The 26,316-nt window shown below is 48.2% G+C and overlaps 1 protein-coding gene across 2 annotated transcripts in view; it reads right to left on the reverse strand.

The window, feature by feature from the left end:
- Positions 1-669: 669 nt before the first annotated feature.
- Positions 670-26,316, reverse strand: part of Dpysl2 (dihydropyrimidinase like 2) — a 105,739-nt gene continuing 80,092 nt past the window's right edge. The window contains exons 5-14 of one of the 2 annotated variants that reach the window (XM_028758719.1): positions 24,905-24,966; positions 24,444-24,524; positions 23,848-23,916; positions 19,362-19,482; positions 10,309-10,465; positions 9,856-9,997; positions 8,081-8,251; positions 3,295-3,474; positions 2,363-2,528; positions 670-1,171 (exon numbers count right to left, since the gene is read on the reverse strand). In XM_028758719.1, the coding sequence (XP_028614552.1) occupies positions 1,080-1,171; positions 2,363-2,528; positions 3,295-3,474; positions 8,081-8,251; positions 9,856-9,997; positions 10,309-10,465; positions 19,362-19,482; positions 23,848-23,916; positions 24,444-24,524; positions 24,905-24,966 (1,241 nt within the window). In that variant the 3' untranslated portion in view covers positions 670-1,079. The remainder of the gene's footprint in view (positions 1,172-2,362; positions 2,529-3,294; positions 3,475-8,080; positions 8,252-9,855; positions 9,998-10,308; positions 10,466-19,361; positions 19,483-23,847; positions 23,917-24,443; positions 24,525-24,904; positions 24,967-26,316) is intronic. The other variant, XM_028758718.1, reaches the window with a different exon arrangement.

A 26,316-nucleotide genomic window follows, 5' to 3' on the forward strand; every position in this document is an offset into this window, starting at 1 on the left:
CCACCACATGTGACTCTATTCTGGGTCCACAAGTGACAATACTGGTGACATAATCTGGGCCATCCCTGTCTGACAAGCCTCAAGCTCAGCCACCTCCTAGTAATGGGAATCAGATAGCACCAATCTTAACAGAAACCAGGACAGCACAAAACTATGGTTGTGGGGGCAAAACTGGGGTCTGCTCTGGCTATGTCTGAGGCCAAACTGGGTTGTCTGGCTTTAAGAGCAGACAGAAAGCCAGGAGGGAAAGTACATTGTCTTGAAGAAACACAAACCAGGAGACCAACCTCTAAATCACTCCTTGAGTGCAGAAGAAAAAGCCAGGACAGGAAACACAGGAAAATGGTAGAGAACCTTCAAAAAGTCTAATCTGCCGCAAAATCTAGGCCAATGAAGAAAACCCGCCTCTTCTCAACAGCTGACCCGGAAGAGTAAGGGATGGGAGATGCAGACGCATGGAAACTTTCCAGAGGGGCAGCCGTAGCCTGCCAGCCTCAGAATCAGCTTAATGGTTACATAATTGCATCATTAGGATGTCCAGTTCAAGACCCGAGGATTAATATTGAATTAGGCTTTCAATTTAGTATTTAAAAAAAAATCTCTCCCACCTACCCCCCCCCCCCTCCCCAGTCCCAAAAAAAAAAAAAAAAACCCAAAAAGCAATTTAAAAAAAAAATTTACAAAGAAAAGAAGGCAGCTCAGGGCAATTCACTAAATCTTCCCCGTGACAGGAAGGTGCTGACTGCACGGCCAAGGATGTGATAGGGGCACCCTTGCTGGGATCTGTTTGGTGGCGCATGTCTGCATGTTGGATGCAGCTCCGTGTGGGATGGGTGGCTAGGCTTGGGTGTGGTGTTGTTCATGACTATGACTCTGTAGGGACTTGGGTGAGTGAATTCAGAAACTCCAGGGGAGACCGAGTGCAGGGGGCCCAAGAAGAAGCCCCAGGAACTGGCTGCCCACAGCAACTATCACAGGCTCTTTAAAAAAAAAAAAAAAAAAAATGGAAGGAAGGAAGTCTCAGAATGTCCTCAGGTGTCCCATCCCCCATCCCCACGTGGCCTGCAGGCCTAGGGGCTTTAGCCCAGGCTGGTGATGTTGGCGCGGCCACCAGGGGGCGCCACAATGCGCTGGGTGGTGCGGCGGGGAATGTTGTCGTCAATCTGGGCACCTAGAGAAGAGGGAAGAGACAAAAAAAAACAAAACAAAAACGAGCATGAGGGTCTTTAGAAATAAAATCAGACTCCTGCGGTATGCCCAATAATAATACTCGGGAAAAGCTGAGCCAAGAAAGAACACATATCCCCACCCCTTTCTCCAAACCTCACTAACTACAGGAAGTTCAAACTACTGGAAGTAGGGGGACCTGCCTGTCACACAATCTCTCCCTGGGAAAGTATAAATTCGATGCAAGGTACCAATGAATATGACTTTTCTGACCCATGCCTCTCAGGAGGAATATGGATGGTTCAGGTAAAGAACCTGGATCTGAAGCTGCCAAACTCAGAACACTCTAAACTCTACAACTATTTGAGGTTTGACAGGATGTAACCAGTGGAAGATTCCACACTTCACCTGATGTGACTAACTGTGGTCAAACTTGATGTACTAAAAACGCTGTATCAAATCCCTTTCAAGAATGTGTTATATTTATATGAAACATAGATATATTGCATGTTTGTTTTTAAGATTTTGTTTTTATTTTTAATTATGTGTATATATGTATCTGTGAGAGGGGGTTATATACAAAAGTGCAGTGCCTGAGGAGGCCAGAAGAGGGTGCTGGATCCACTGGAGCTAGAGTTTCAAGTGGTTGTAAACAGGCTGGGAACAAACTTGGGTCCCCTACAAGATCAGAGTTCGTTCTTAACTGCTGAGCCACCTGTCCCTGCCCACACTTTGTGTTTGGACTTGGGTCTTAGTCACAACATAGTTCATTATCTATATATTTTTCCAATTTTTAAAGAGGTAAACTAGCTTTCAGTCCAAATCACTTCTTTTACGTAATGGACTGGCAACCTGTGCTATGTGAATGATAAGGTAATACACACTGTGACTAATCTCATACTTTAGGACAATAGAGTTTAAGGGACTGTCTCCCTACCCAAAACACTCTGAAGTGTTCCTCGTTCATCGTGGGCATAGATGGTACTTTCTAAACTCCAGCAGATGGGACAAGAAAAGGAAAGTCTGTAACAAACTATGCTGCACGCTGTGCACAGGCTACAGGACTTTGGATATCCGTCTCAGCTTAGTCTTTCAGTTTCTGCAGTAGTGGAGCTGAAAGCCTCAGGCTGGCTCCACAGAGCTTGTTGAACCTTCCAGGAAAAGCTCCCCTACTCCCCATCCCCACAGGCCTTACCAGACAAGCTGAATCCAGACTGGTGCAGGTTCCGAACAGGTGGTGCCTGCTGCTTGGCAGGGGATGTCTTAGCTGATGAGGCTGGAGTGACCGTCTTGGGTGTCACAGACACCTCGCATACGGGTCCATCATACAGGCCACGAGGGACCCCTCTCAGCTCAGCCAGCTGAAACACACAATCACCCCACAGCCTATGTCACATTCACAAAGGACATCTTTCCTGCACCCCCCTCAGTGTGATGGAATAGTAGCCAAGACAGGCCTGTGATACGTGGGGATATGGCGCCCCATTATGGACAGGTACAACAAGAGACAGATGTGCAACCAGCCCCCAAAGTTCCAAGCCAAAAGCTCTCCCAAGGTGACTCCCTATGAGTTACTTAACTGGTTTCTTATAACTTTCCCCAGCACCTTTGAACCTTCCAAGAAGCCCCAATCATACTGTGAAGAGGGTCTCCTGTCATTTTCAAGATGAAACTGTCTTCCCAATACCACTCTTCTCTAATTCCCTTAAAGCTCCACCCCTTCTTCACCTTGCAGTTCCTGACCACCAGCCATGTGCTGTTCACCATGCCCTGAACACATTGTACATCTTCCACAGATCATATTCCATCTTTTAGCATCTTTATCTCCATCCTTTGGCTTGAGAAACTCCTACTTAGCCTTCAAAGCCTAACTGTCATCTTCTATATCATCTTCCTCCACGATTCTAGAGCAGTGCTTCCCTCCTCTGGGTCCTTACCTCACACTCAGCATCAAAGCTCTGATCACCCTTGACTCATCCAGCAGCAGGTTAAGCCTCAGGATGAAAACGTCAGGTTTTCCTTATCCTCATGTCTCCCCCATCTCAGTATTCTGACTCATGGTGCCTAATGGATATCTGTGGAGTCTAAATCAACCCGTGATGTTTAAAAGTTTGTAAAACCACTCACCCTGCTCCTTGCCTTGATGCGTTTGTACACAAAGTCAGGGAAGGGCTTCCGGGGAATGTAGCGTCCTGAGCCTTCAGTGACATGCAGCGTGCCATCCTCCAGGACAATCTTGCCCTGGCTGATGACCACCAGTGGGGAGCCACGACACTCCATGCCTTCAAAGATGTTGTACTCAAGAGCCTGAGGGAGGAAACAAGCCATCATGAGAGCAATCCCTGGTCCTGGACTCGACTGAACGGAGTTTACTGATAAACTCCAGAGAAGAAGACTGTCTTTGCTGGCCACCCCAGCGACACTTGCTTTCTTTGCTTAGAAATCATCTTACCCATATCTCCAAATCTGAGGGAGGAAATAGCTGAAGAGAATAGTAATAATAACAGTGTGTGTGTGTGTGTGTGTGTGTGTGTGTGTGTGTGTGTGTGTGTGTTATTGTTGGGGCAGACCTATAAACCCAGGATTCTGGGGCAATAAGATCACAGGTCAAGGCCTGGCCTGAGCTAGAGTGTGTTCAAGGCCTGTCTGGGCGATTTAGTGGACTGACGATGTAACTCAGAGTGGAGATGTGCCTCCCGATAGTAGAACTTAGTGGCTGAACCCTTAGAATGCACAGGGCCCTGGATTCAATCCACAATACTATAAAAAGGGAAAATAGAAGCATTAATGGGGTGGGGTGGGGTGGGGTGTCTTCCCGTTTCCACCAACTTTCCCCTTCACAGACTGAATTCCCAAGGCTGGCCTCTGAACTAGGTCCAAACTAAATTTCGAAATGAGGCAGTTTTCTCACGGACTTAAGCATCCTGTAGTCCAATCCTGTGTGGACTGGTGGCACGTAAAAGACAACAAGCCCGTGACAGGGTTGTGGTTTAGTTTCCTAACCGATCCACCCTTATTTGGGGGTTCATGTCACCGAGAGTGAAAACAGGCAATTTGGCACACCCTCTCGGGAAACAGGTGGTTTGCCTTCCTGTGTGATTGTCTGTCAGTCGGAAGCAACAGAAAACAAGAGGCTTTCTGACACAGAAAGCTCCATAAGTCAGAGTGCTGTCCCTAATTCTGGCTCAGCTCAGGCTGAACGCCTACGGCTCTTTCCACATGACTGTCTGCAGGCACAAATGGCTACAGCTGGAAGGTAACATGTGGCACAGAGCATGTGCTTCTGGAAGAACTCAAGCCAAGGTGGGGGGAGCTAGAGCAGTGGTTCTCAGCCTGTGGGTCAGGACCCCTTTGGGGATAGGATGACCCTTTCACAAGGGTCACCTAAGACCATCAGAAAACCCAGATGTTTACATTACGACTCATAACAGTAGCAAAATTACAGTGGTTAAGCAGCAACCAAAACAATTTTAGGGTTGTGGGAGTCACAACACGAGTGATTGTATCAAAGTATCAAAGAGTCACAGCATTAGGAACGTTGAGAATCACTACCATCGAGGTTCTGTGAGAGGTCAGAGCCACACCAACACCCGGGTCACAGGTCACCTCTGCTCTATGCAGCAGCTGGAGGGGACAGAGAAAGGGCACAGTGCCTGGGCATTCCATGTGGAAAAGTAGCGCTGCCTGGGTAGTGCCGGTGACTGCTGCCAACACGGTTCAGAGACTCCACAGAGAACCACAGGGGTTGTCGTAATCAAAAGTGGAGAGACATGGCTGCTGACAAGAGGCTCCTCTCAAGGATCCCAAGATGCTGGGTGCCATCTTGTCTCCCATCTGTCACTGACCAGAGCTGACTGTATAAGCACAGTAGCCAGAGGGAGCCAGATCATCCAGGGGGCACCCAAGTACCTAGAGTACCTGGGATGCACCGCCACTGAGGTATCCCACACAGCATTTTTCAGCTCAAGGCTGTGGGACCCGCCCAGGCAGTGGGAATTTAAACCTCAAGCCTGTGCGGGCGCCAGTTTCTTTCCAGCTCAGCATCTCAGGAGGGCCCTTCTCCCCAACTGCTATCCACTGAAGCAGAGACATGGTGGGATCTTTCACACACCTCCCCAAGGACAGACCTCCATCTCCCTGATCCCACACGAAGGCCATGCCAGTTCTGCATTTTTTGTCCAGTCCCCAACTAGTGACCTCATCTCAGGTGTCGTCCTTCATCACGTATCTTCCCATCAGATTTGTCTTGGAGATGGCAAAAGATGGGCACTGAATAACAGTGGGTCATGTCACTTAAAGCCTGCTTGAGAACTTACGTTTCCTCGGTGCCGCCCTCCCAAGACACAAGCAGCAACGACACAAAAAGAACCTTTGTGTGTAGACCTTGGTGAGAGGATCCGTCTCTTCTGAAATGACCTTGGGTGAGCATCCTCTAAGATCAAGGTGAAGCCTGCCTCTTCCCTGTCACTTCCTAACTAACAATCTGTCTCCAGACACAGCCTGGACCTCGGGGCCCTTCATCCCAGGCCTGCCATCCATCAGTGGAGTGACCTCAGATACTTCTCTGACATGCCTAACCAATGAAAGGATACATGTCACAAAAGCACCCAGTCCCCTGTCCGCTGCTGGCTGATCCCTGCACTTTGCATGAGCACTGGACCCTGGTACCCAAGGCTTTGGATAACATACAAACCGGGACTAGTGGCTTAGGAAGGAGCTGTTGGTAAGGCTTTAGGACCCATGTTCTCTCTCCCTTAAACTACAGAGGGAAGAAGCATCATGACTCTTAAGTCAGTGGTTCTCAACCTTCCTAAGTCTGTGACACTTAACACAGTACTCATGCTGTGCTGACTCTCAATCATAAAATTATTTTCGTTGCCCCATCATAACTGTAATTTTGCTAGCTATGAATTGTAATGTAAGTATCTTGTATGTAGGATACCAGATACGTAACCATATGAAAGGGTCATTTGACATCCCCCACACCCCATGGGTCTCGATCCACAGGTTGAGAACCTCTGCTCTAAGTGATTTAAAGATGTTCAAAGATGGGATCTCAGCGTTCCTATTGCTCGCTGAGGTAGGAGGCTGCACTAACCATGGACGTTTTCACTTCACCCACATGAGTTTCCAAAAATTACAGAGCAAGTTGGAATCCTGGAAAATCCTAACAGAGGATTAAAAATAGGGTTATGGATAAGTTAGATTCTCCACACTGAAGCCAGAACCTAGAATCTCTTGTTTGTCCTTCACCAGAGGGGCAGTGTCACACAGTCATGCTTAACACTAGACAGCAGGGGGAGACAATGAGGTGTTTGGCAGGGCCACATGGGATACCACCCATATCAGGGTGAGATGAAAATGTCATGTGAGCAGAGACTGTCTTCCCAAACCTGCACTCCTCCCTGCTTTCTTGCCCATCGAGGCAGAGCGGTCCTGATGCCACATGGCAGCCCAGTCACCTGTGTCTTTGATGAGCCTTGACATCCCTTTTTATTCCCTTTGGTGGGGGGTACACTACAAAAGAGCTACAAAAGAGGGACAGTGCTTTCTCCACCCCTCCACCCCACCCCCCGCACATGCATATGCAGTCTGGCGGGGAAGAACGTTGAAAAATTAAGGCTTCTAATTCTGGCTCAACCGCAAGATCACTATGTAACGTTAGACTGGCCACTTAAGCTCTCTGCACCTCTCGGTTATTTATTGTCCCACTGGGGATAATCACAGCAGACCCTGTAGTGAGAAGGTCAGATGAACAGAGTGGGATTATGAAATGATGTACACACGCACAGAAAGGTCAGCCCTGAAGACGTCACCGAGGAGCCCAAGGTGAATGATACCAATTTGAGCAGGCTTGGCACTAAGGCTATGCTGAACCAGCAGGGCAAAACCAGCCATAAATATGGAGTCCAGCAGTCTCCCCACCATCAAGGCACCCACAGGTACCAAAGAAGCTGGTACTGAGCCCAACATCCCCCACCCAAAACCTTCTGTCCAAGAGACAGGCTTTTAGAGTGTCAAGATTTTAGATTGTGAGCTGCTAGTGTCCGATAGACCTGCTTTACCCTCACTGAGTCGACAAACTCGCAGAACACCCAAATCCCTGGTTCTCAGTTGAAATGCCAGGATGCTAACAGACTAACAGATACTAACATCCCCAAGCTCTACGACCAAGAGCTTCCCCAAATTCTGTACTTCCTAAACTGTCACTCACTGCCTGGATTATTTCTTCTATGAAAAGAGAAGTCAAACTTCCTTTAGGACAAGAAGCATAGCTATCAATCACTCCTGAGAGAAGACTGACAGGAAATGACGGTGCCCAGTGGCCGCCTGGGGAGCAGACACTTGGCTGCTCTAGCTAGGTCCCTTGCAGTAAGCACACCACACAAGATGCTGCTCAAACCATGACAATGGAGTGGTGCCTGACTTCTAGAAGCTTCTAAGGATCTAAAATCACTCTGGGCCAGTGGCTCTCAACGTTCTTAATGCTGTGACCCTTTAATATGTTGTGGTGACCCCCAACCATAAAATTATTTTTATTGCTACTTCATAATTAAAGTTTTGCTACTGTTATGAATTGTAATTAAATGCAGGATTTCTGATATGTGACTCCTAAGAAAGGGCCATTCAACCCCCAAAGGGTCAGGATCTAAGTGCTAAAACCTCTGCTCTAGGGACCCTGAAGGTGTAAGGACAGAGGCTATTACCTCTGAAACATGGCCAAGAGTCTCAGTCTTGTGGATCTCAATAAAGAAAGTGAAAGGGTCAGTCTGGCCCTTGAGACGCTGCAAGTTAACAACACATCCTGGGAAACTTTACTCCTTTCCAGTCAAGGTCCTTCCTGAATCCCTGGACTGGCCCTGTCTCTCAGCGCCTGCAGCACACATGTCTACTCCTGACAGGCAAGCCTTACACTGTTGTGCGTCTTGGCGGAGATGGTCTTCACACTGTCAGGGTCCCAGATGACCAAGTCTGCGTCAGATCCCACCGAGATGCGACCTTTCCGAGGGTAAAGATTGAAGACTTTGGCTGCATTGGTGCTGGTCACAGCCACAAACTGGTTCTCATCCATCTTCCCAGTGACCTGAGGAGCAGAGCATGTATGTACAAACACACACACACACACACACACACACAGAGGTGGAGTCAGAAAGCTGAAGGTAAAACAGGTCCAGCAATAAAGGATCACATGCTGATATGCAATGCACCCTGGGATTTCCCTTTCAACAAAGTTCCCAGCAGGTCTGGGCTTCTAGTCAGTAAGTCTCAGTCCCATATCTGGCTTTTCAAGGTATGAGCCAATCATTTCCTGAAATCCTTCCATTCTAAACATAGGAGACCAAGGAAATGAGTGTGCACTAAGAGGAAGAAAAAAATTTTAATGATCAAAAAGCATATTAAAAAATTCATTCCAATCAGCAGCCAAAGAAATTGAATATAAAATTAACAAAGACAAAATTTACCAACTCAGTAATGTTTTGGGCTTCTGCTCCTAAAACCTGCTAAGGAGTGCCATACACCATGTCAGATGTTGTAATCTGTGCATTACAATATGTATTCACAGACTCCCCTCCACCTGGCAATGTTACTTCCAGAAACTTCTCCTGCAAATATAAAGATGTACCCGAGGAGATGTCTATACAGATACTCATCTCAGTTAAAAGAAAAATCAGGAACATCACAAATTTCAGTCAAGGAATTATAGACAAATGACTGTTGGTGTTAGGAGAAAACAAGCTTTTCCACAGGTGTGGGGGCACACTCCTTTGATCTCAGCCCTGGGAAGGCAGAGGCAGGTGGATCTCTGTGAGTTCGAGGCCAGCCTGGTCAACATAGTGAGTTCCAGGACAGCCAGGGCTATTACACAGATAAACCCTATCTCAGAAGGGAGGAAAAAAATCAAGCTTTTTACTGAGTGTGGTTGTCCCAACTTTCATCCCAGCACTGGGGAGGCAGAGGAAGGTGGACTCTGTGAGTTGGAGGCCAGCCTGGTCTACATTGCTAGTTTTAGGCCACATAGTGAGACCTTGTCTTGTCTCAGCTGGGGGGGGGGGGAAGACAATGAAAATCAATTTCTGTTTCTCCTGTGGATATAAAAATGATGTGTGCTATATTAGGAATTGTTTTGACAGGCTATGAAGCTGTGTGTGAGATGCTAATATCACCTACATGCTGACATGCTGTGCACACAGGTGCCAGCAAAGCCTGAAGACATCCGCTGTAGCTTACCTCTGACACAGGTGATTGTTCACTCACAAAGTGTAAAGAATTCATTAAGAATCAGATAATCTGGTACTGTATTTTTCAAACATTAAAGGGAAAAAGCTTCCAATCCCCACCTTCCCCACATCAGTATCTGTCCAAAACAGGTCCAGCAGAAGCCCATGGTGGGTACAAATACCAAACCTGGAAGCCCTCAGACACACTCTCGAGGAAATGCAGTTGAGGATTGTTGACTGGGAAGGTCAGCAGGGGACTGAGGAAGCTATTTCCTCCTTGATGCAGGACTTATGTGTAATATTTAGAAGGAAATGACCTTTTAGGAATCATCTTGGACTTCCATACAGGAGAAATACCATCTCCCAAGTTCTAGCTTCTAGAATGTTCTTAACTGGCCAGCAATAGCCCCACACCCACACAGACAGAGACAGGCCTGGGCCAGTCACGAAGGAGGCCATCAGTCCTTACCACAGCTTTATCCCAAATGACAGACATCCGCTCCTCCGTGCCATTGGTGCCCTCGGGAATCAAGGTGAAGTTGTCCTTCCCCACAGCCTTCTGGGCAGTGTTGAAGGTACAATGGGCACTGCCAGTGACCTGGAGGTCTCCACTGGAAGGAAACACATGACATGAGGCTTCCCTGCAGGCCAACATACCTCGATCTATCTGGTGAGACAGGTGATGTGTCACCAATCATATTGGCACTCACTCAGACCCTTCAGCTGGCTGGTCAGAATGATCCAGGGTTATATCAGGAAGTCCCACCGAAGATAGTGACAGAATGATTCCCTATTGTCACTATGAAATGGTCAGTAAGGGTCTGTTTTTAAGCCTGTTCCCAGCCACCATGTTGTCACCTACAGATTCATTTTGCTGTTAGGAGATCTAGGGTGTGGATGTGAGCGAGTCAACAGTACTCACCAGGACAGCAATGAGTTGAGAAAGTCCGGAGTGGTTGGGTCGGGGCTCAGGGGTGGGGATGTGACGAAGGCCGCAGCCTTGGCCCAGTTCTTGCTCCAATAATGAGAGCCATCAGTCCCCAGGCTGGCAGTGATGGGCTCACCATACACCACAGTTCCTGAGAAACAGAACACAGGTGGCTCAGTCTGATACACTAAGAACAAGAGACCACTCTTAGCAGACATTATTACATGCTTGGCACTGTAGATAGCTCTCAGCACTCTCTTCTTGGGGATACAGCCTCACCTCACAGGTGACAACACGGATGACCAAAGTCCAGAACCCTAGGCATCCAAGGCCACCCAGCTAGCAAGTACTAAGATGCCCTGCTCTGTGGACTCCACCCTCTCTCCTGAGGCAATCCTAAACACTATACACGTTACATGCCATGATCTCCAACTCAGGTAGTTTGCTTCAACACACAAGCCTCAGAACCATCCAGAACCTTCCGCTTTGGATGATGAGTGGATTTAACCTTCCTATGCAGAAGTTGGCCTCCCTGCTCATACCTGAAGCCCCTGCCCTTTATCATGTCTAATTCTAGATATGGAACAGAAATCACAAATAAAATCACAGAGCTGAGATATCAGAGAACAGTGCCAGGATCTTCTGGAGATGCCCACACACCTAAGTTGCCCTCAATGGCACCTGTTGGAGTGACAGCTGACTTCATGAGAATCTACGGTTAGACCACTGGAGTTTCAGAATCTCCAGAAGCTCAGGATAACTCTATACAATGTCCAAGAGAAAATGTCAGCTCCTCTGAAGTCCAAATGCTGTCTTCTCTGTCCATTCAGAGTGGGCCAGACAGCCGGGCCCCTTACACTGGTGGATGTCGGTCCTTGTGTGCCTTAAATGTCTTCCTCCTTCACTTGACCAGGCCGCCACCCTCCTCCCAGCTTATTCCAGCAGATTTTAGGTGTGTGTTTGTTTCTCAGCTCCGCAGCCACACTCTGTGACACAGTGGAGCGTTCTTCACAGAACCCCCTCTACATATCCATCTCCTTCACACCCTACATCTACGAGCCTCTTATGTCATGTCTTCCATGTTCAAAACAAACAAAATCTATCCATTCCCTGAACACCAATATCTCTCATGATTCAAACCTAAGCTTTTATTTTTTACCTAGCTGAGGCTGGCCTTGAACCCACTATGTATGTAGCAGAGGATGACCTTGAACTTCTTGTCCTTCTCCCCTGAGTCCAGAGAACTGAGATTACAGAAGTGTGCCACTAGGCCTGGCCTTTCAGCCTCCTCTTTAATGGCCTAGACATCCCGGCATCCCTGGGCATTGCATTCTACACCCAAACGATCACCCGCTTTTGAACTTTTTGACTCTTGATGGCAACACAATAACCAGTTTTTTCACAACACGCTTATGAATACTTTTCTACCTGCACACAGTAGGGACTTAATGAACATGTTTGTGTGAAGCCCACTCAGTGCGCTTAACATTCAACTAATTAAAGACCAGAGAGCTGGAACTTTCAAGTTATCCAAATCCATCTGCCTCTCCTCCCCCTCACCCAGCCAAGTTTCTCTCTTCTCCCAGGGCCCTCAAGGCCAAACCCTTCTCAGTCAGGAATGTGTCTCCCTTCCGCAGTCCTTGCAAAGGCTTATCACTGGATACTATTCCACAACACCCTCTTTGCCCAGACACTCAAAACTGGCTCCAGGGAGCTGCCCCCTCCTGCCTCAGGAATGTCACAAAGAAGTGGCTGTTCAGTGAGAAGGTATTGGAAAGCCACAGCCCCAGCTGCCTCCCACCCATACTCCGTAACTGTCTCCAGGCAGGAGGAAGGCTTCTAGACCTGGGGGCAAGCATGCCCAGAAGGAAACCCCTAAAAGAAAGTGCCAGAAGAGGAACCCAACACTCCTGACCTACTGGAAGCTCTCCCAGTAGACGCTTGTACAAGCACACTGGGCACATACCCCCAAATGGAAAAAGACCTCATAAAGCTAAGACCAGCTGTTAGCGGTTCCTCAGGCCCATCTGAGATGCAGCAACAAGCGGGGGCAGCAGTGGCTCTTGCAGGAACTTCCAACAGATCTGGTGAAATCTAACTCCCAATCCAGCCTGGCCTGAGAGTCCTGCTGCCCACTGCCCACTGCCCACCTGAGCACATGGTACCTGCAGCCCCCAGGGTATACAGACTTTGTCACCATAAAAAATTCAGAAGAGCAGTGGTATTCAGAGGAGAAATCACTAGCTCAGCTATCTGGAAAATCTGCATTCCCAGAATGCCCTGGAATTTGCCATCCTCCATCCCGTTACTGAGTCTGCAGCTCCATCTTGGCTTTGGAAATCTGACTGGGGGAGGCTGGTACTAGAAACAGATGGGCTTCATCTAAGACCAGAGTGAGAGGGGCGCTGCTTGACAAAGGCTGGGTTCCCTGCCCTCCGGTACTGTAGAAAAAGCCTTCAGCCTGTGGAAACCCCAGGATGGGTCACAGGTTTCAAGATCACTGGGGACCTTCCTTCCTTAGACCACTGAAGAGTGAGGACTCCTGAACGACTCAAGCTAGAGTCATGCAGAGACCTGGGAAGAGTGTGTGTGTGTGTGTGTGTGTGTGTGTGTGTGTGTGTGTGTGTACATGAATATGGAATATGGAGTCATGAGCGTGAGTAGCCAGCAGAGGCTAGAAGAGAATGTTAGATCCCCAAAGAGTTACAAGTGGTTGAGAGGAATCCAATGTGGGTGCTAGGAACTGAACTCTGTCTGGTCTTCTGCAAAAGCAAGAATTCTTAACTGCTGAGCAATGTCTCCAGCTCCTGCTTTGCTCTAATCAAACCTCCTGAGGGAGTCAGAGGTCCTTACAAGCTTTCATTTCTATTTTTTTTTTAGCTCCATAAATTAGGAAAGGACCCATCGTGTCCAAGGCCTCCACTTTCGGGGGAGTGTGGTTCAGACACTGGTCTTTATACCTCCAACATACTTACACACACACATGCACACACACACACACGCACACACACCCTCATTTCAGTGGCTCAGCACCTTGCCATAGACTCCTCTTCCTATAAATCCTGTGCTGGAGGGGGCCATGGACTGGCTTGCAGAGTTCAGTCAGACCACAGACACCAGTGAGCTGCTGGGGGCCAGCAATCATTACCACTGATAATAATAAACCAAGACCAGCTTAATTGGCCTTTTTATGCTTCTCTAAACACACTGCTGATGCTTTCTTGGCAGCTCTGGTAGTTTCATGAGTCTCTTCTCCAGGGAAAGTCTACACTGAAGGATGTGACCCCAAGCCAGACTCTGTCAGGCACACTAGTCAGGCCAAGAATGCAGGGGACGAGCAGGAATGGGAGGATAATGTTTACTCACAACCAGCCCCTGAGCACATTCATGAAGAATAACTGCAAGCTGGGGTTTGGAAATGTTTGACAGGTTCAGGCTCCGACACTCTGTCATTTCCCATGAACGAGAAGCAGGACCAATCCCAAGCAAGAACATTGAAAAATCCCATGAAAGGAACTCAGTGCACAGCCACAGAAGCCCAGGGAAATGAGACAGACAGACCCACATCACTGTGTCTTTCTCTTAAAGTTGCTCAGGCCACAACTCCAACCACCTAAGATCTATGCAGTGGGGCCTTGATAGCAAGGATAGTTCCATTCTATAGCAACAAACTGAGCATGTGTGTATGCATGTGTGTATGAGTGTGTGTATGAGCCTGTGTATATGTGTGCGTGTATGGATTAGCATGCCTGCATGCGTGTGTATGCACATGGGGTAGAGAGTTGCACATATAGAAGACAGTGTACCTTATTAGCTTGGATCTCTCAAAGTAGGCTAGACTGGCTGGCCAGTGAGCCCAGAGATCTGCCTCCCCAACACTTGGATTATAGGCATGCACCACCACACACAACTTTCTTTACGTGGATTCTGGGAGACAAATCCAGGTCCCTGTGCTTGTTTGCCAACTCTATCTCCCTAGCCCTGTTTTTGTTTGGTTTTTGTTTTGTTTTATTTGTTTAATCGGGATTATGCTAATATGTAGCCCAGCCTGGCCTTAAACTAACAATCCTACTTGTATGTCTCTTTTAACTTAGAATTATGCCTCATAGTCTTATGATCAGACTTCTCATGATATGAATCTCTATCCCTGTGTTGGGATCATAGGCACATACCATATCATGGGATAAGAAACAAAATCTTCAGGATATGTTTTCTGAAGTTGCTAGAATTGGTTCTCTAGTGTGAGGTAATTCATGAGTACTAACGACTCTTCTTATAGTAAAGAAAACATATGTCATCTACTCCACAATCCTGTGATGAAACACACAAAATGCCACTGAAAGCCCTGAATCATACACTTCTATGAGGCAAGGCTCTGGGTGTTGTATTTGACACCATAGACCATTCCTAAAAATCAAATTAGCAGACAGAATGACACTGGTTGTTTGTCTTTAATAGTGCTAGACAAAATGGTTGGAAAGAATGAATTTGGGGACTCACATTCCCAGCTCAGGCACCAGTCTTCTCTCTGCTCTGAAAGAGCATCTGAATGTGTTACAGATGCAGAGCTCAGGTGGCTGAAAATAAAACCCAGGATCTTATCCTACCGAGATGAATTACAATGCAATCTGAATTCCCAGCCTCTGGGGCACATTTTATTCAAATGGAGGCAGTGACTAGGAAGTGCTTCTGTCTCCACACAGCCTTCAGATGTGAGTGGCACCATTGTCTCTCACCTAGTCTCCAGCCTGACAACTTCCCTAAAGATATACTCCAGCAGCATTACCACATGAACCCATGCCTTGAAATAAATCCATCCGCCTCTGTCTGCCTGCCCCCTCCTCATCCTTCAGTGGGCTGTTTCTCTGACTAATGAGCTCTGCTGGGAGTTTATAACATTCACAGTCCAACCCACCTGTCACCCTCAATCTCAAGTCTGTTAAATCAGTTTAACCCATGGTGAAGTAACCTTCATATATGACATGACCATGACATTTTCATGATGTTCAACATCCTATTGACCTGTAGGTCAACAGAAGTCTTATCCTGGATTTGGATTTAGTGCCCTTCAGCAGCCATGACTTTTTGAATATGGCTGTCCCTTGGTTTTAAGGGTGGAAAAGGAGAGTCCATGAGTGACATCAGCAGGTACTGCCCATAGGTTAGCATTCCCTCAGGAAGGCATCTGTAGCCACACAGGTTTCCTTTCATGAACAAAAGGCAGTCTAAGAAAGGGTGGAGGGAGAAGTTCCCACCCTGGACACACAGGACAAACAGATAGCAGGTGTCTGGAATCATGCCTGTTTCTTCCCACAAGCCAGATGATTGGGAACAACATGTTCAGTTTCTGCATTTTAATTTCTCTTCTGTGGCATGAGCTTACCAAATCAACCACTGTCTAAATTCTTCTTAAGACTAAAACCCAAGCCAGGACTTGATGGCATAGGCCTGTAATCCTAAATATTCAGTATTAATATTAATTGAGGCAGGAGAATCACAAGTTCATGGCCAGCCTGGGCATCACAGAGACCTTGTCCCAAAATATAAAATAAGATGAGGTACCAGGCTAGAGTGCAGTGAAAGAACACTTGTCTAGCACATGCAAGGCCCTAGGTTCAAACCCCAGTAATGCATAAAAATAAAAGAGAAAATAAGAAAGTCCAGAAAAAAATTAAAATCTGGCTAGTGTATTCCAGTCTTGGCTGTGCTTTGTTTCTCTGCAGTGAGGTTAGTAAAGTGGTGTGTTGTCGCATGGCACAGAACAATGGTAGTCATGGGTCACTTAGAAAAGACAGGCTGCCATTGTGCTGGGTCTAGCTGACATGTGGCTATAGTCCTCACAGGCATCTCAGCCCACAGTTTTATACCCAACCCATTTCTCTATCTGCCCTGATGTCTCCCACCTTGGACACAGAACCAGAGAGTCTGTGGGTAGGTAAGGAGATTTAATGCACATGAGAGAAGGGTCTGTCAATGTTTACTAAGATTATAACGGTTGTTCTGAGTCCTTCCCACTGTGTGAACCTCACAGGCTCTCTATTCTGTACTCAACTCCTGCTTGGCCACAATGGCACTGACCACTCCCCTGTCACTTTCTGTTTCCGCCTCATCCTCTCTCCAAGGGCAGATGCTGGAGGTCAAGATCACCTTTTGCTCCTGGCACCAAGGCCTGAAACATCACACAGGAAAAACACATTGGACATCTTTGCCTTGGCTTGGCATACTGAACACACTCCAGGTTAAACCATCACTTTTCATCCCTCAGTGGCAAGGATGACTGGTTACCGGACACATCATCTCGTTTAAACGCAAGCGTCCCTCTGTGAGAAGAGTAACTACCGCTACCTTCCCTTTGTAAGTGGGACACAGATTAGTGATGGTAAGTCACATGGCCAAAGCCCCATAGATAGAGTCTGATCCTGAACCGTGTTATTAATCCCAGGGAACGAACCCTAATACAGCCTGCTACTGTTTCCCTCTTGATTGTTTGAGAAAACTTGTTTCTTATTACCTGGGCCTATGCTGAGGGTCAGGCTCCAGATTCTACCTGAACTAAGTCCTAACCCATACAGACCACAAGAATTTCCTCTACTAAAATAACCTCCAAGAGGAAAGGTGAGTTGGTCAAACATTAACATGGAGCTTTGGAGCCTGAAGTTAGATGCCAAATCATCAAACTTAGCTCTACTCTTCCCAAGCTCTGAGCTTCAGAGGAAAACAAAAGATGCAGGCTGTGGCCAGGCTGAATCCTGAGGATGTTTGGAAATCCCAACTGGGTAGCAAGAGCCTCCCCAGCTCTCTAGAGGGCCACAGCCTTCTGCTGCTCTTGTTAGCACTGGAAGTCAGTGGAATTCCCCAATGACTTTGAAGGATTGCAGAGCAACCCTGAGAAGCATGGTGTGGGCACAGCTGGATTCATGCACGGAAGGTTCTGGAACAGAACCAACTGAACTGCTTTGCTTTCTGGGCAGACTCAAAAGTCAACAGAAACAACAAAAAGGCTCCAGTCCCTGAGGCAGCATGCCCGAGTGAAACTGTATGCCACATAAGCATGTGTTAGCCCCACCCTTCAGGGATGAGCAGAGGCTTGGGAGAGCACAGGTGCTGCTGGAGAGCTGCTCACGATTCCACGTCAGCTGTGATCTGTCAAGGGCTGACGCCCTCCCTCTGCCAAGGTAAGCCTAGGATATTTTACACTTTGGACCAGGAAAGCCACAGGAATCCAAAATCATGTGACTATTTACCTTAACTAACTCCTTATTATCATGTGTGTGCTGAATGACCAGTAAAATATACAAAACCAGCTGCCGCCATGGTCCCCATTTTCAGACACTGAACCCACTATGCCCGTGCTACATTGAAACAGTAGTACCAGCAAAGGTGTTCAGTGCTGAAGCTGAACACCCAGCCACCTTACAAGTGTGCCTGGATGATAAAGGACCACAGACTTCAGTCACCACCTACAGAGTCTCCTCAGAAAATAACGCAAAGCAAATTCTGAAGAAATTCTGGATGCCTTTCTCAATAGGGCCTGGTGGTACACATCTGTGCTCCCAGCACCCAGGAGGTGGAGGCAGGGGGAGTCAGAAGCTCCATGGTGAGCCACACAGTGAATTCTAGGCCAGCCTGGGCTACATGAGACCATGTCTCAAAAAATCAAAATGCGGCTGCTGCTACTGCTACTGCTACTATTACTAAATTAAAAGCAGTTTCTTCAAGCATCCAGGAGAGGGCAGACTCTCAAAAATTGATAGCAAGTAGTCAAATCGAGCTCCAGAAAGCTCCAAAGAGCAGGGGCCAGAAGTTACAGGATAGGTCTGGAAGCCACTGCTTCTTGGGACGGGCTGACTGGGTACTCATCAAGCAATTTCTTCTGGAGCTTGTACCAAGTCACCCACCAGTGAAACATCCCACAGCCCTTATTGATTCGTGAGGATCATGCAGTGAAGTAGAAACAACTATATGGGCCAAATGGTAGAGGCAGAGGCAGAGCCCAGAGGCCAGAGGGCAGAGGGCAGAGGCCAGAGGGCAGAGGGCAGAGGGCAGAGGCCAGAGGGCAGAGGGCAGAGGCCAGAGGGCAGAGGGCAGGGGCCAGAGGGCAGAGGGCAGGGGCCAGAGGCCAGAGGCCAGAGGCCAGAGGCCAGAGGGCAGAGGCCAGAGGGCAGAGGGCAGGGGCCAGGGGCCAGGGGGCAGGGGACAGGGGACAGGAGGCAGGGGGCAGGAGGCAGAGGGCAGAGGGCAGAGGGTAGAGGCAGAGAGTGAGCATGGGAGAAAAGTAGAGAAATGGAGACACAGGAGATGGAAAGATACATACGCAGGTTGTGGAGACAAGAAGGGACCCATTTGCAGGGCTCACTTCAGATCGGGCTAAGGTTCCCATCAAAGTCAGTGCTATGGTTTCCAGCTCTATACGCTGTGCTGCTGCCTAAGCACAAAGTATGCAGTGCGAGATCAGCCAAACCGGTGTAGGGCAGCAGGTGGCAAAGGAGCTGCTTTGCATAATGAATAAGATGCTCCACAGAACATCCCTGAGGGAAAGTGCTGGAAGCTACACTTAGTGAATTCGTTTCCAAGACCTGTCTTGGGAGAACCAGCCTCATTCGGTATACAGCCACAATATACCGGCAACGAGTAATTTGAGGTGAATAAACATATGTGTCCCACACAAACCTCTGACTGATTCCCGGTAGAAATCCCCGCAAGAAAGGAAGACACACTTTGCACAATAGCATTCCCCAGAGGGGTTCTGTCACCAGTGAAAAGTGATGTAACCTATGCGTGTAACTAGTTTGTAAAAATCAACATATAGAGAGAGGAGGATACCTGCCCACGTGCCCTTGGCTTTAAATAGATACGATCAAGGCCACGGCCACGGAACAAAGGGAGGAAACTAGAGCTGTCCGCTCTGCTGGGCTGCAATTAGGTTAATGCTGGAACATGATCAAAGTGGCCCAGTTGGCACGAGGGTCGGAAAAAGAGCCTCCTCCGGGAGGCGCCGCCTTCCCTCCACCTGCCCACCGTATGTCCAAACAGCCCTCCAGGCTCACCCTTCTTCCGTGCCTGAGCGAGGACTTCAGCCGCACTCTTGCTCATCACTTTGGTGACATACAGGGGGCAGTTGGTCTGATTGGCAATGGTGATGGACCGGTTCACAGCTTCAGCCTCGACCTATGGGTGGGGAGACAAGCATGAAAGCCCCGTCCACCTTCATATTATTCACCAACAGAGACAGATGGATTCCCAAGGCTCTTTCCTAAGTGGCACCCAGGACAAAGATCCGCAGGCTCCACCTAGTAACTGCACTAGAACCTAGCCAAGTGGGTTGTAACCACCCTGGGTGAATACTGGCAGGAAACAAGATATTCTGAAGATAACTTATGTCACTCCCTTTAGTTATCAAAGTACTCAAACAATGGCCTCTACGAAATTAGAGTTTTCTGAGGAGAAATTTCACAGTGGGAGAAGGAAAAGCCTGAAGCTGGGTGCCTGCCAGAGGAGAAACGTGTCTCCAGGAAAGACAGTTCACACAGTCCTGAGTACACAGAACACCTTCCAGGACAGCAGAGGCCAAGGCAGTGACGGGTGGGAGGGACCACACCGTGATGTGGACTGTTTGACTAAGCATGCTTCGTGCCTTCTATCTAAAAAGCTCTTGTTATTGTGTTCTTTTGAACTATGTGTCTGTCTGTGGGTGGGGCTGTGCACATGCGTGCTGGTGCCCGTGGAGAGCAGAGAGCAGAGGCACTGACTATTTCCAGAGCTGGAGGTACAAGCAGTTGTGAGCTGCTTGACGGAGATTCTGAGAACCAAACCTGGGTCCTTTGCAAGAGCATTGTGAACTCTCCTGCACTCTTAGCTACTGAGCCATATCTCCAAGCCATGAAAGTTCCAGGCTGGCCAGGGACTCCTGATCATGCTTCCCCATTTCTTCATCGTAGCCTACCGAGTGTACCACCATGACCAGCAGCCTATTAGTTAAACCTAAACTTTATGTCGGGACTCTGAGGATGGGCTTAGGAAGCAGCTGGATCTCTCTCTGTTCCTCTTTCCTACTCTAACTACACTGAACCAATCGCCTTTCTCTGCTGTTCCCCGCTGCTTGTTTTTCTAATGAGCCTGTGGATGGTCAAACCAAGCTTGTTAGGGCTGCCAGGGCCGTCTTTGCCCCATACTCTGGTAACAATGTCACTTGCTCACAGTTGAGAATACCCAGACCCTGGCTGATCTCAATGTGGATATTCATTGTGCTCTCAGGGTCCAGAGTGAAGACATTCAATGTTCGTGACTCTGGAGCCGAGTCAGCCAGATACTTGTGAGCCAAGCCAGCATCACCCACAAAACAAAACAAGCTTCATGGAGCTCGGGGATGGAGTAGGGCTGCACCATGGTCCCCTAAGAGTGTGTCTGGCCAGCCACAGCCTGGTACGACCTTCAGCACAGATGAAGAAACTACCCAAATCAAACATCTGGCTCTTTATATCTGATCCTCGGGGAATGGACTTTCAGATTCCACGTCATGTCTACTGCATACACAACCAGGAAAGCTGCCTTGTTATGGAGGCACAGCTTATGTACAATGACGTGCGTTCATCACAACAGATGAAACCGATTCAAACTGGATCCCAAAAGGCCACTGCCAAGTCCTAAGAAAACTCTTGTCGTGTAAACTCCTGAAGGTGAGAAGGGAGATGTCTTAGTCTTTCTCTACCTACCATACTACCCCACTCCCAGCATCCCCGAAAAACTCGCTCCACATATAAATGGCTTCATCTCGTTAATGTAACTTTAAAAGCCAGGCTATCATAAATGACAGGAGATAGCTGCACTCCTACAGTTGTCTTGACTAGTCCAGTTTCCACTAGAGCACAGCAGGGCCGGGGTCTGTCTCTGCTCTCAGTGCCCATCCCAGCGAGGAAGGCTAGCCTTCATTCACACTCAGCTTCTGGGCATCAACTATGTGACAAGAGAGTCTACGAATCTACAGGAAAGCAACCGGCTCTCAGAAAACACTCACCAAACACTCGAATGTTTCCCATTCCAGGGATAGCTGAAGGGAACCTCCCTCCTGCTCTCTGCCCTCCTTCCCTTCCCTGGAGCCTCCTGCTGGGCTGTCAGCTCAGAAGTCTCTGAAGTGTGAATGAAAAGGACTCCAAGATGCTCAACACTTCACAGGGATGCCAGAAACAGCCCTATGTCCCAGCACAGGCCCTTCACAAAAGGACAGACACACTATAAATAAAGTCTGGGAGCCCACATGCCTGTCCTCAGTAAAGCGGGGTGTGCAGTGCCTCTAATTAAGAAGCCACATGGGACTGGCGGCCACAAAGACTCATGAGGAAGAATCCTGGTCCCAGGGGTCTGTCTGGATTTGCATACACACTGTGAATGGAATTCAGGCTCCATCTGGCCCCACGGAGTGGCCTGAAATTGGACAGAAGCCAAACTAAAACGCTAGCTCTCTGGAAGAAGAGAGTATTTAAGCCTCACTCTCCACTGTCCAGCCACAACAGTCCAGCCCCGCTACACAACAGACACTGCTGTATGTGCGCTGATGAAAATGTCTGTAAGTCCTGTAGAAAGGGTGTAATCGCTCAAAACTAAAACCTCTTCTCATTATAGAGATCTTGAACATCTGGGAGATTGTCTATGTGGTTTTATAGATGGAACAGAGCAAACACCACAGGGAAATGACCTATCCAAGGACCCATAGCAGAGTCCAGACACTCTCTAGGCAGCCCCCCTCCCACCTTGGCAACCCGCACCTTGGTCATATACCCTGTGGGGCCCAGCTGGGAAGGTCTTCTGTCCGTGATGGCTTTGCTGTACAGGTCTGAATGTCTACTTCCTTCTTCGGCCCCAGGCTCTAACAGCTGCCTTTTGCTAGTAGCCAGTCACATTCTGCCCTACATATATACTTCCTGTCTGCCTGTTTGTCACCAGCTCATTGAAAGTCTCAGAGAGAACTATCCCCTGCTTGTCCCATGGCCACATATGGCCAGGCACTGCTGTGATCAGAACACATGCTTATCACCCTGTACCACCTCAGACAGGTGATCCCTAGAATCTGACTTTCTTACCAGTCTCCCTTTTCCCAGCTTCTTAGCTAAAAACCTGGGGAAGTCCTACTGAGGTGCCCACATGGTAGGCTGCAAAGAGCAGCATACAGTGAGTGGCAGGGAGCTGCCAACGAGGTTCGAATGCAAGCTGGCCATCGTGGAGCGACTGATGGACGAGACCCTGGCACTATACAAAGTTAAATTGTTATTTAATGTCTCCTACGTGCGGGTGGTTTCTAAGTGCACTGTACAGCCAAATCCATTCAGAATCGTTCCATGTTTGATTCTCTGTGTCACCCCCTCAAGAGTTTAACACACAAAAGACTCAGCTTGACAAACTAAACAACCATCATCCGGAAGAACAGAAAGGGTGAAGGCCCTGGAGTCCAAACTATTCTTCCTGCCTGCTTGCCTCCCTCCTTCCTTCTCTCCCTCCCTTCCTCTTTCCCTCCTATCTTCTCTCTCTCCCTTCATCCCTCCCATCCACAGGACTGACATAGGATAAAACTACCTACAGCATTATCAAATTCAGTGCCTGGCATAAGTTAGGCTCCTCCAAATTGTCTGAAAAGCCTTCTCACATCATGGTATGTTCCTAAGCCTCTCTGAGCCTCGGGATGTTCATAACTGGTCACTCAGCACTCTAATTCTGTGAGGCAATGGCCAAAGAGAAGGCCCCTATGCTGAGCTACATACAAATGGATGTACTCTTTCTGCTTAAGGGTCAACCAGAACAGTGGCTTCCTGATAGCTATCTCCTGATAGACACGTGGGCATCCTTCCTGTTTCCATGCTTTGTCCTGCCAAGCTCTGGGATGCGCTGGCTCCACCTCCTTCACAGACTGCTAACCAAACATCCCCTCTGACCTGGTTTTGGAAGGGATACCTTAAATGTTGAACCTCCATCCGCCCAGGTTCCTGAGGGTCTCCCCTTGCCTGTAATACATCTTTACAGTCTAGAATGTTCCTTTCAGAACTCCTCCATCATCTTCTTCCCTCAGAGTTGTAAGACTGCTGTTCTACAGACCTTTACCTTTACTGAAGGACCAGCCACTGAAAAGCATGTAAGGTTAAAACTCTCGTGGTGGTAACTCTGACTCCCAATACATAATACCTGCAGCCTTCTGACTTACAAGCTCCACGGTCCTTGTGCTTCTCAGCCTGGGCTAATCCTGCTTACAGTATTCAATGGTTCTGTCCACTAGGCCCTACTGAGTGGTGCTGCATTCAGCAAAGACTCATCATGTGTGTTTTAGAGATCTAAAGGAACTCTGTGGTTCCATCCTATGTTTGGGGGCCTGACAGTACTATGATGATGTGCACTCACACACACACACACATACACATACACGTTTCTTTGAAAGACTAGTGTGCATCCAAAAAGCCCCACTTTCAACAGATAAAGAGGTGGAGGAGAAGGGAACCTGCACAGAATCTAAGAGACACCAAGTCACACATCCCAGTCCCGGATGTTCACCTCCTCTGGCCGGCTCAGCACGTGTCCCTCGGGGCCCGTGATGCCCAGATCCAGGATCCTCTGCTGTTCCTGTAAAGTGTATAGAGAGCCAGGTGGTCAGAGAAGGTGGGTTTCAGGTGGCTGACGCCAAGAGACCTGGGCAAAAAGCTCCCTAGCAAGAAGTGCAGTGGGCCCTGCTGGATACCCAGTGCCATGCCAGACCTCAGAAAGGGAAGGGGTCACTACACTAATTCCCATCCCATTGGAGCAGGACAGATGCTCTAGAGCCCTTCCACATGCTCAGCATCCCTGGGGAAGCTGAAAGCCAAGCCACTCCTGGCCCACGGCACAGTATCTGATGATATCTAGGTGTGATTAGGGTGTTCCTCAACTCCATGCAGAACAGCTACACTGCAGTGCCAACAGAAGGGGCCTTTCTATAACTGGAACCAAAATACACCTTACCAAACACTAGCAGGAGCACACTGAAAGAGCCCTAGTACCAGACCATAAGGCCCTCTGGATTTCCACGCTGGTGTTCAGCTTCCAAAGCTGTCCTACGTTCTTGAGTTTGCTTTCCATGAGATGAAGAAAACATGAAAGGAAGGGTCCCTTACCTCTGCAATGATGTCACCATTCTCTGCATGGACTTGCGCTATGGCACCAATATCCCGGATCACGCTCAGCACTTCATAGATCTGAGGAAGAGGAAGATAAGCTCAGTGACCTGAATCTGCATCTTTCTGGTCAAGGAGTAAGGAAGGAACAGCAGCCAAACTGCTCTGGCAGGCCTGGCTTGGTAATAGGCTCAAGAGGAGCCTGCACCAGGTGTGACCGAGTCTCTCAGCACTGCCACTAGGCCACACAATATCCTGAGTAGAGGTTACATTTTGATGCCAGAGTTTGGAAGGGCAAGACCCCATCAAAGGCCAATTTCATTAAACCCCAAACCTGCCATCCACATCCCATTAAGCTATGATTGAGCTATACACACATAGAAGAATGCTTTCCCAGATAGCAGCTGTAACCAAACTAAACAGAACATCAGGAGCCTACTCAGAAAAGTTGACTTTCTTACCTGGGAATCCGTCAGCTGGAATCGATCTTTGAAAGCCATGTACACGAGGAAGGAGTTTACCCCTGATGACAAGCAAAGAAGAGAGGCAGACACATGACTTTCAATACATGAACCCAAAGCAAACAATCTGTTCACACATGTGTGTGCACCTGTGCGCATCTGTGCAGGGGAGTGGGTGTTGAGGAGGCGAAAGAAGAGAGAAGGAAACGGACACAGTGAAGACGAAGGCACAGCCACACGCCTGTCATCCCAGCTACTTGTGGAGCTGAAACCAGAGGATCACACGTTCAAGGCCCGTCTGAGCTACAGGGTGCATTCAAGATAGTGAAAAGCTTAGAAAGACCCTGTCTCAGAAAACACAAACCAGAAAGAGCTGCGTCTAGAGATTAGCATAGAGCACTTGCCTGGCATGATGAAGCCCTGGGTTTAATCTTCAGCACCCCAGAATGAAAGAAGAAAAGCACGACAGAGACAGACAGACAGACAGATTACAGACAGACAGACAGATTACAGACAGACAGGCAGATTACAGACAGACAGAATGAGAAGCAAATGGGAAGCTAGGAACAGGTTTCTGGAAATTGTTTTTAAGGTTCTTATGATTTTCCTGTTTGGGAACTTTCCAGGTCTAACAAAATTAAAAGCTGTAGTCTATAGTGACATAACAGTATAGACCTCTGTCTGTAGTGACATAACTCACAATGATCAGAAGGTGGAACCCCACCCCCGCCGGCCGGTGAGCATCAGTGGATGAGCAGACACACCAAACACAGTCTCTGTGTAAGCTGGAACACCATTCGGCCTTACAAAGGAAATTTGGCTGCATGGGACAATGGGAATGAACACAGAAGCCATCCTACTGAGTGAAACCATCAGTCCCAAAAGACAGTGCTGCAAAACCCCATGTGCGGGATGGGCACGGAGCAGTCAGTGTCACACAGCAAGGGCAGGAAGGGGATACCTAGGCTGGAGGAAGAGGAAGGAGAAATTATGGAGATGGACCTTCATTTTAGCAAGATGAAGCATCCTAGAGGTGGAGTGGTAGTGTGTGTGTATGTGTGTGTGTGTGTGTGTGTGTGTGTGTGTGTGTGTATGGTTGTATGGGGGGGTGTATAGATGTATGGGTGTATATGTATGGGTGTGTGTATATATAGTTGAATGGGTGTGTATGTGTATAGGTATGTGTGTGTATGTGTGTGTACGGTTGTATGAGTGTGTATGTATATATACAGCTGTACGGGTGAGTGTGTGTGTGTCTGTGTGTGTGTGTATATGGGTGTGTGTGTGTGTATGGGTGTGTGTGTGTATGGCTGTATGAGTGTGTGTGTATATATACAGCTGTATGGGTGAGTGTGTGTGTGTATGGGTGTGTGTCCATATGGGTGTTTGGGTATGTGTGTATATGTGTATAT

The sequence above is a fragment of the Grammomys surdaster genome, unplaced genomic scaffold (genome assembly GCF_004785775.1).
Source record: "Grammomys surdaster isolate TR1022 unplaced genomic scaffold, NIH_TR_1.0 126219, whole genome shotgun sequence".
In the NCBI taxonomy this organism is placed as follows: domain Eukaryota; kingdom Metazoa; phylum Chordata; class Mammalia; order Rodentia; family Muridae; genus Grammomys; species Grammomys surdaster.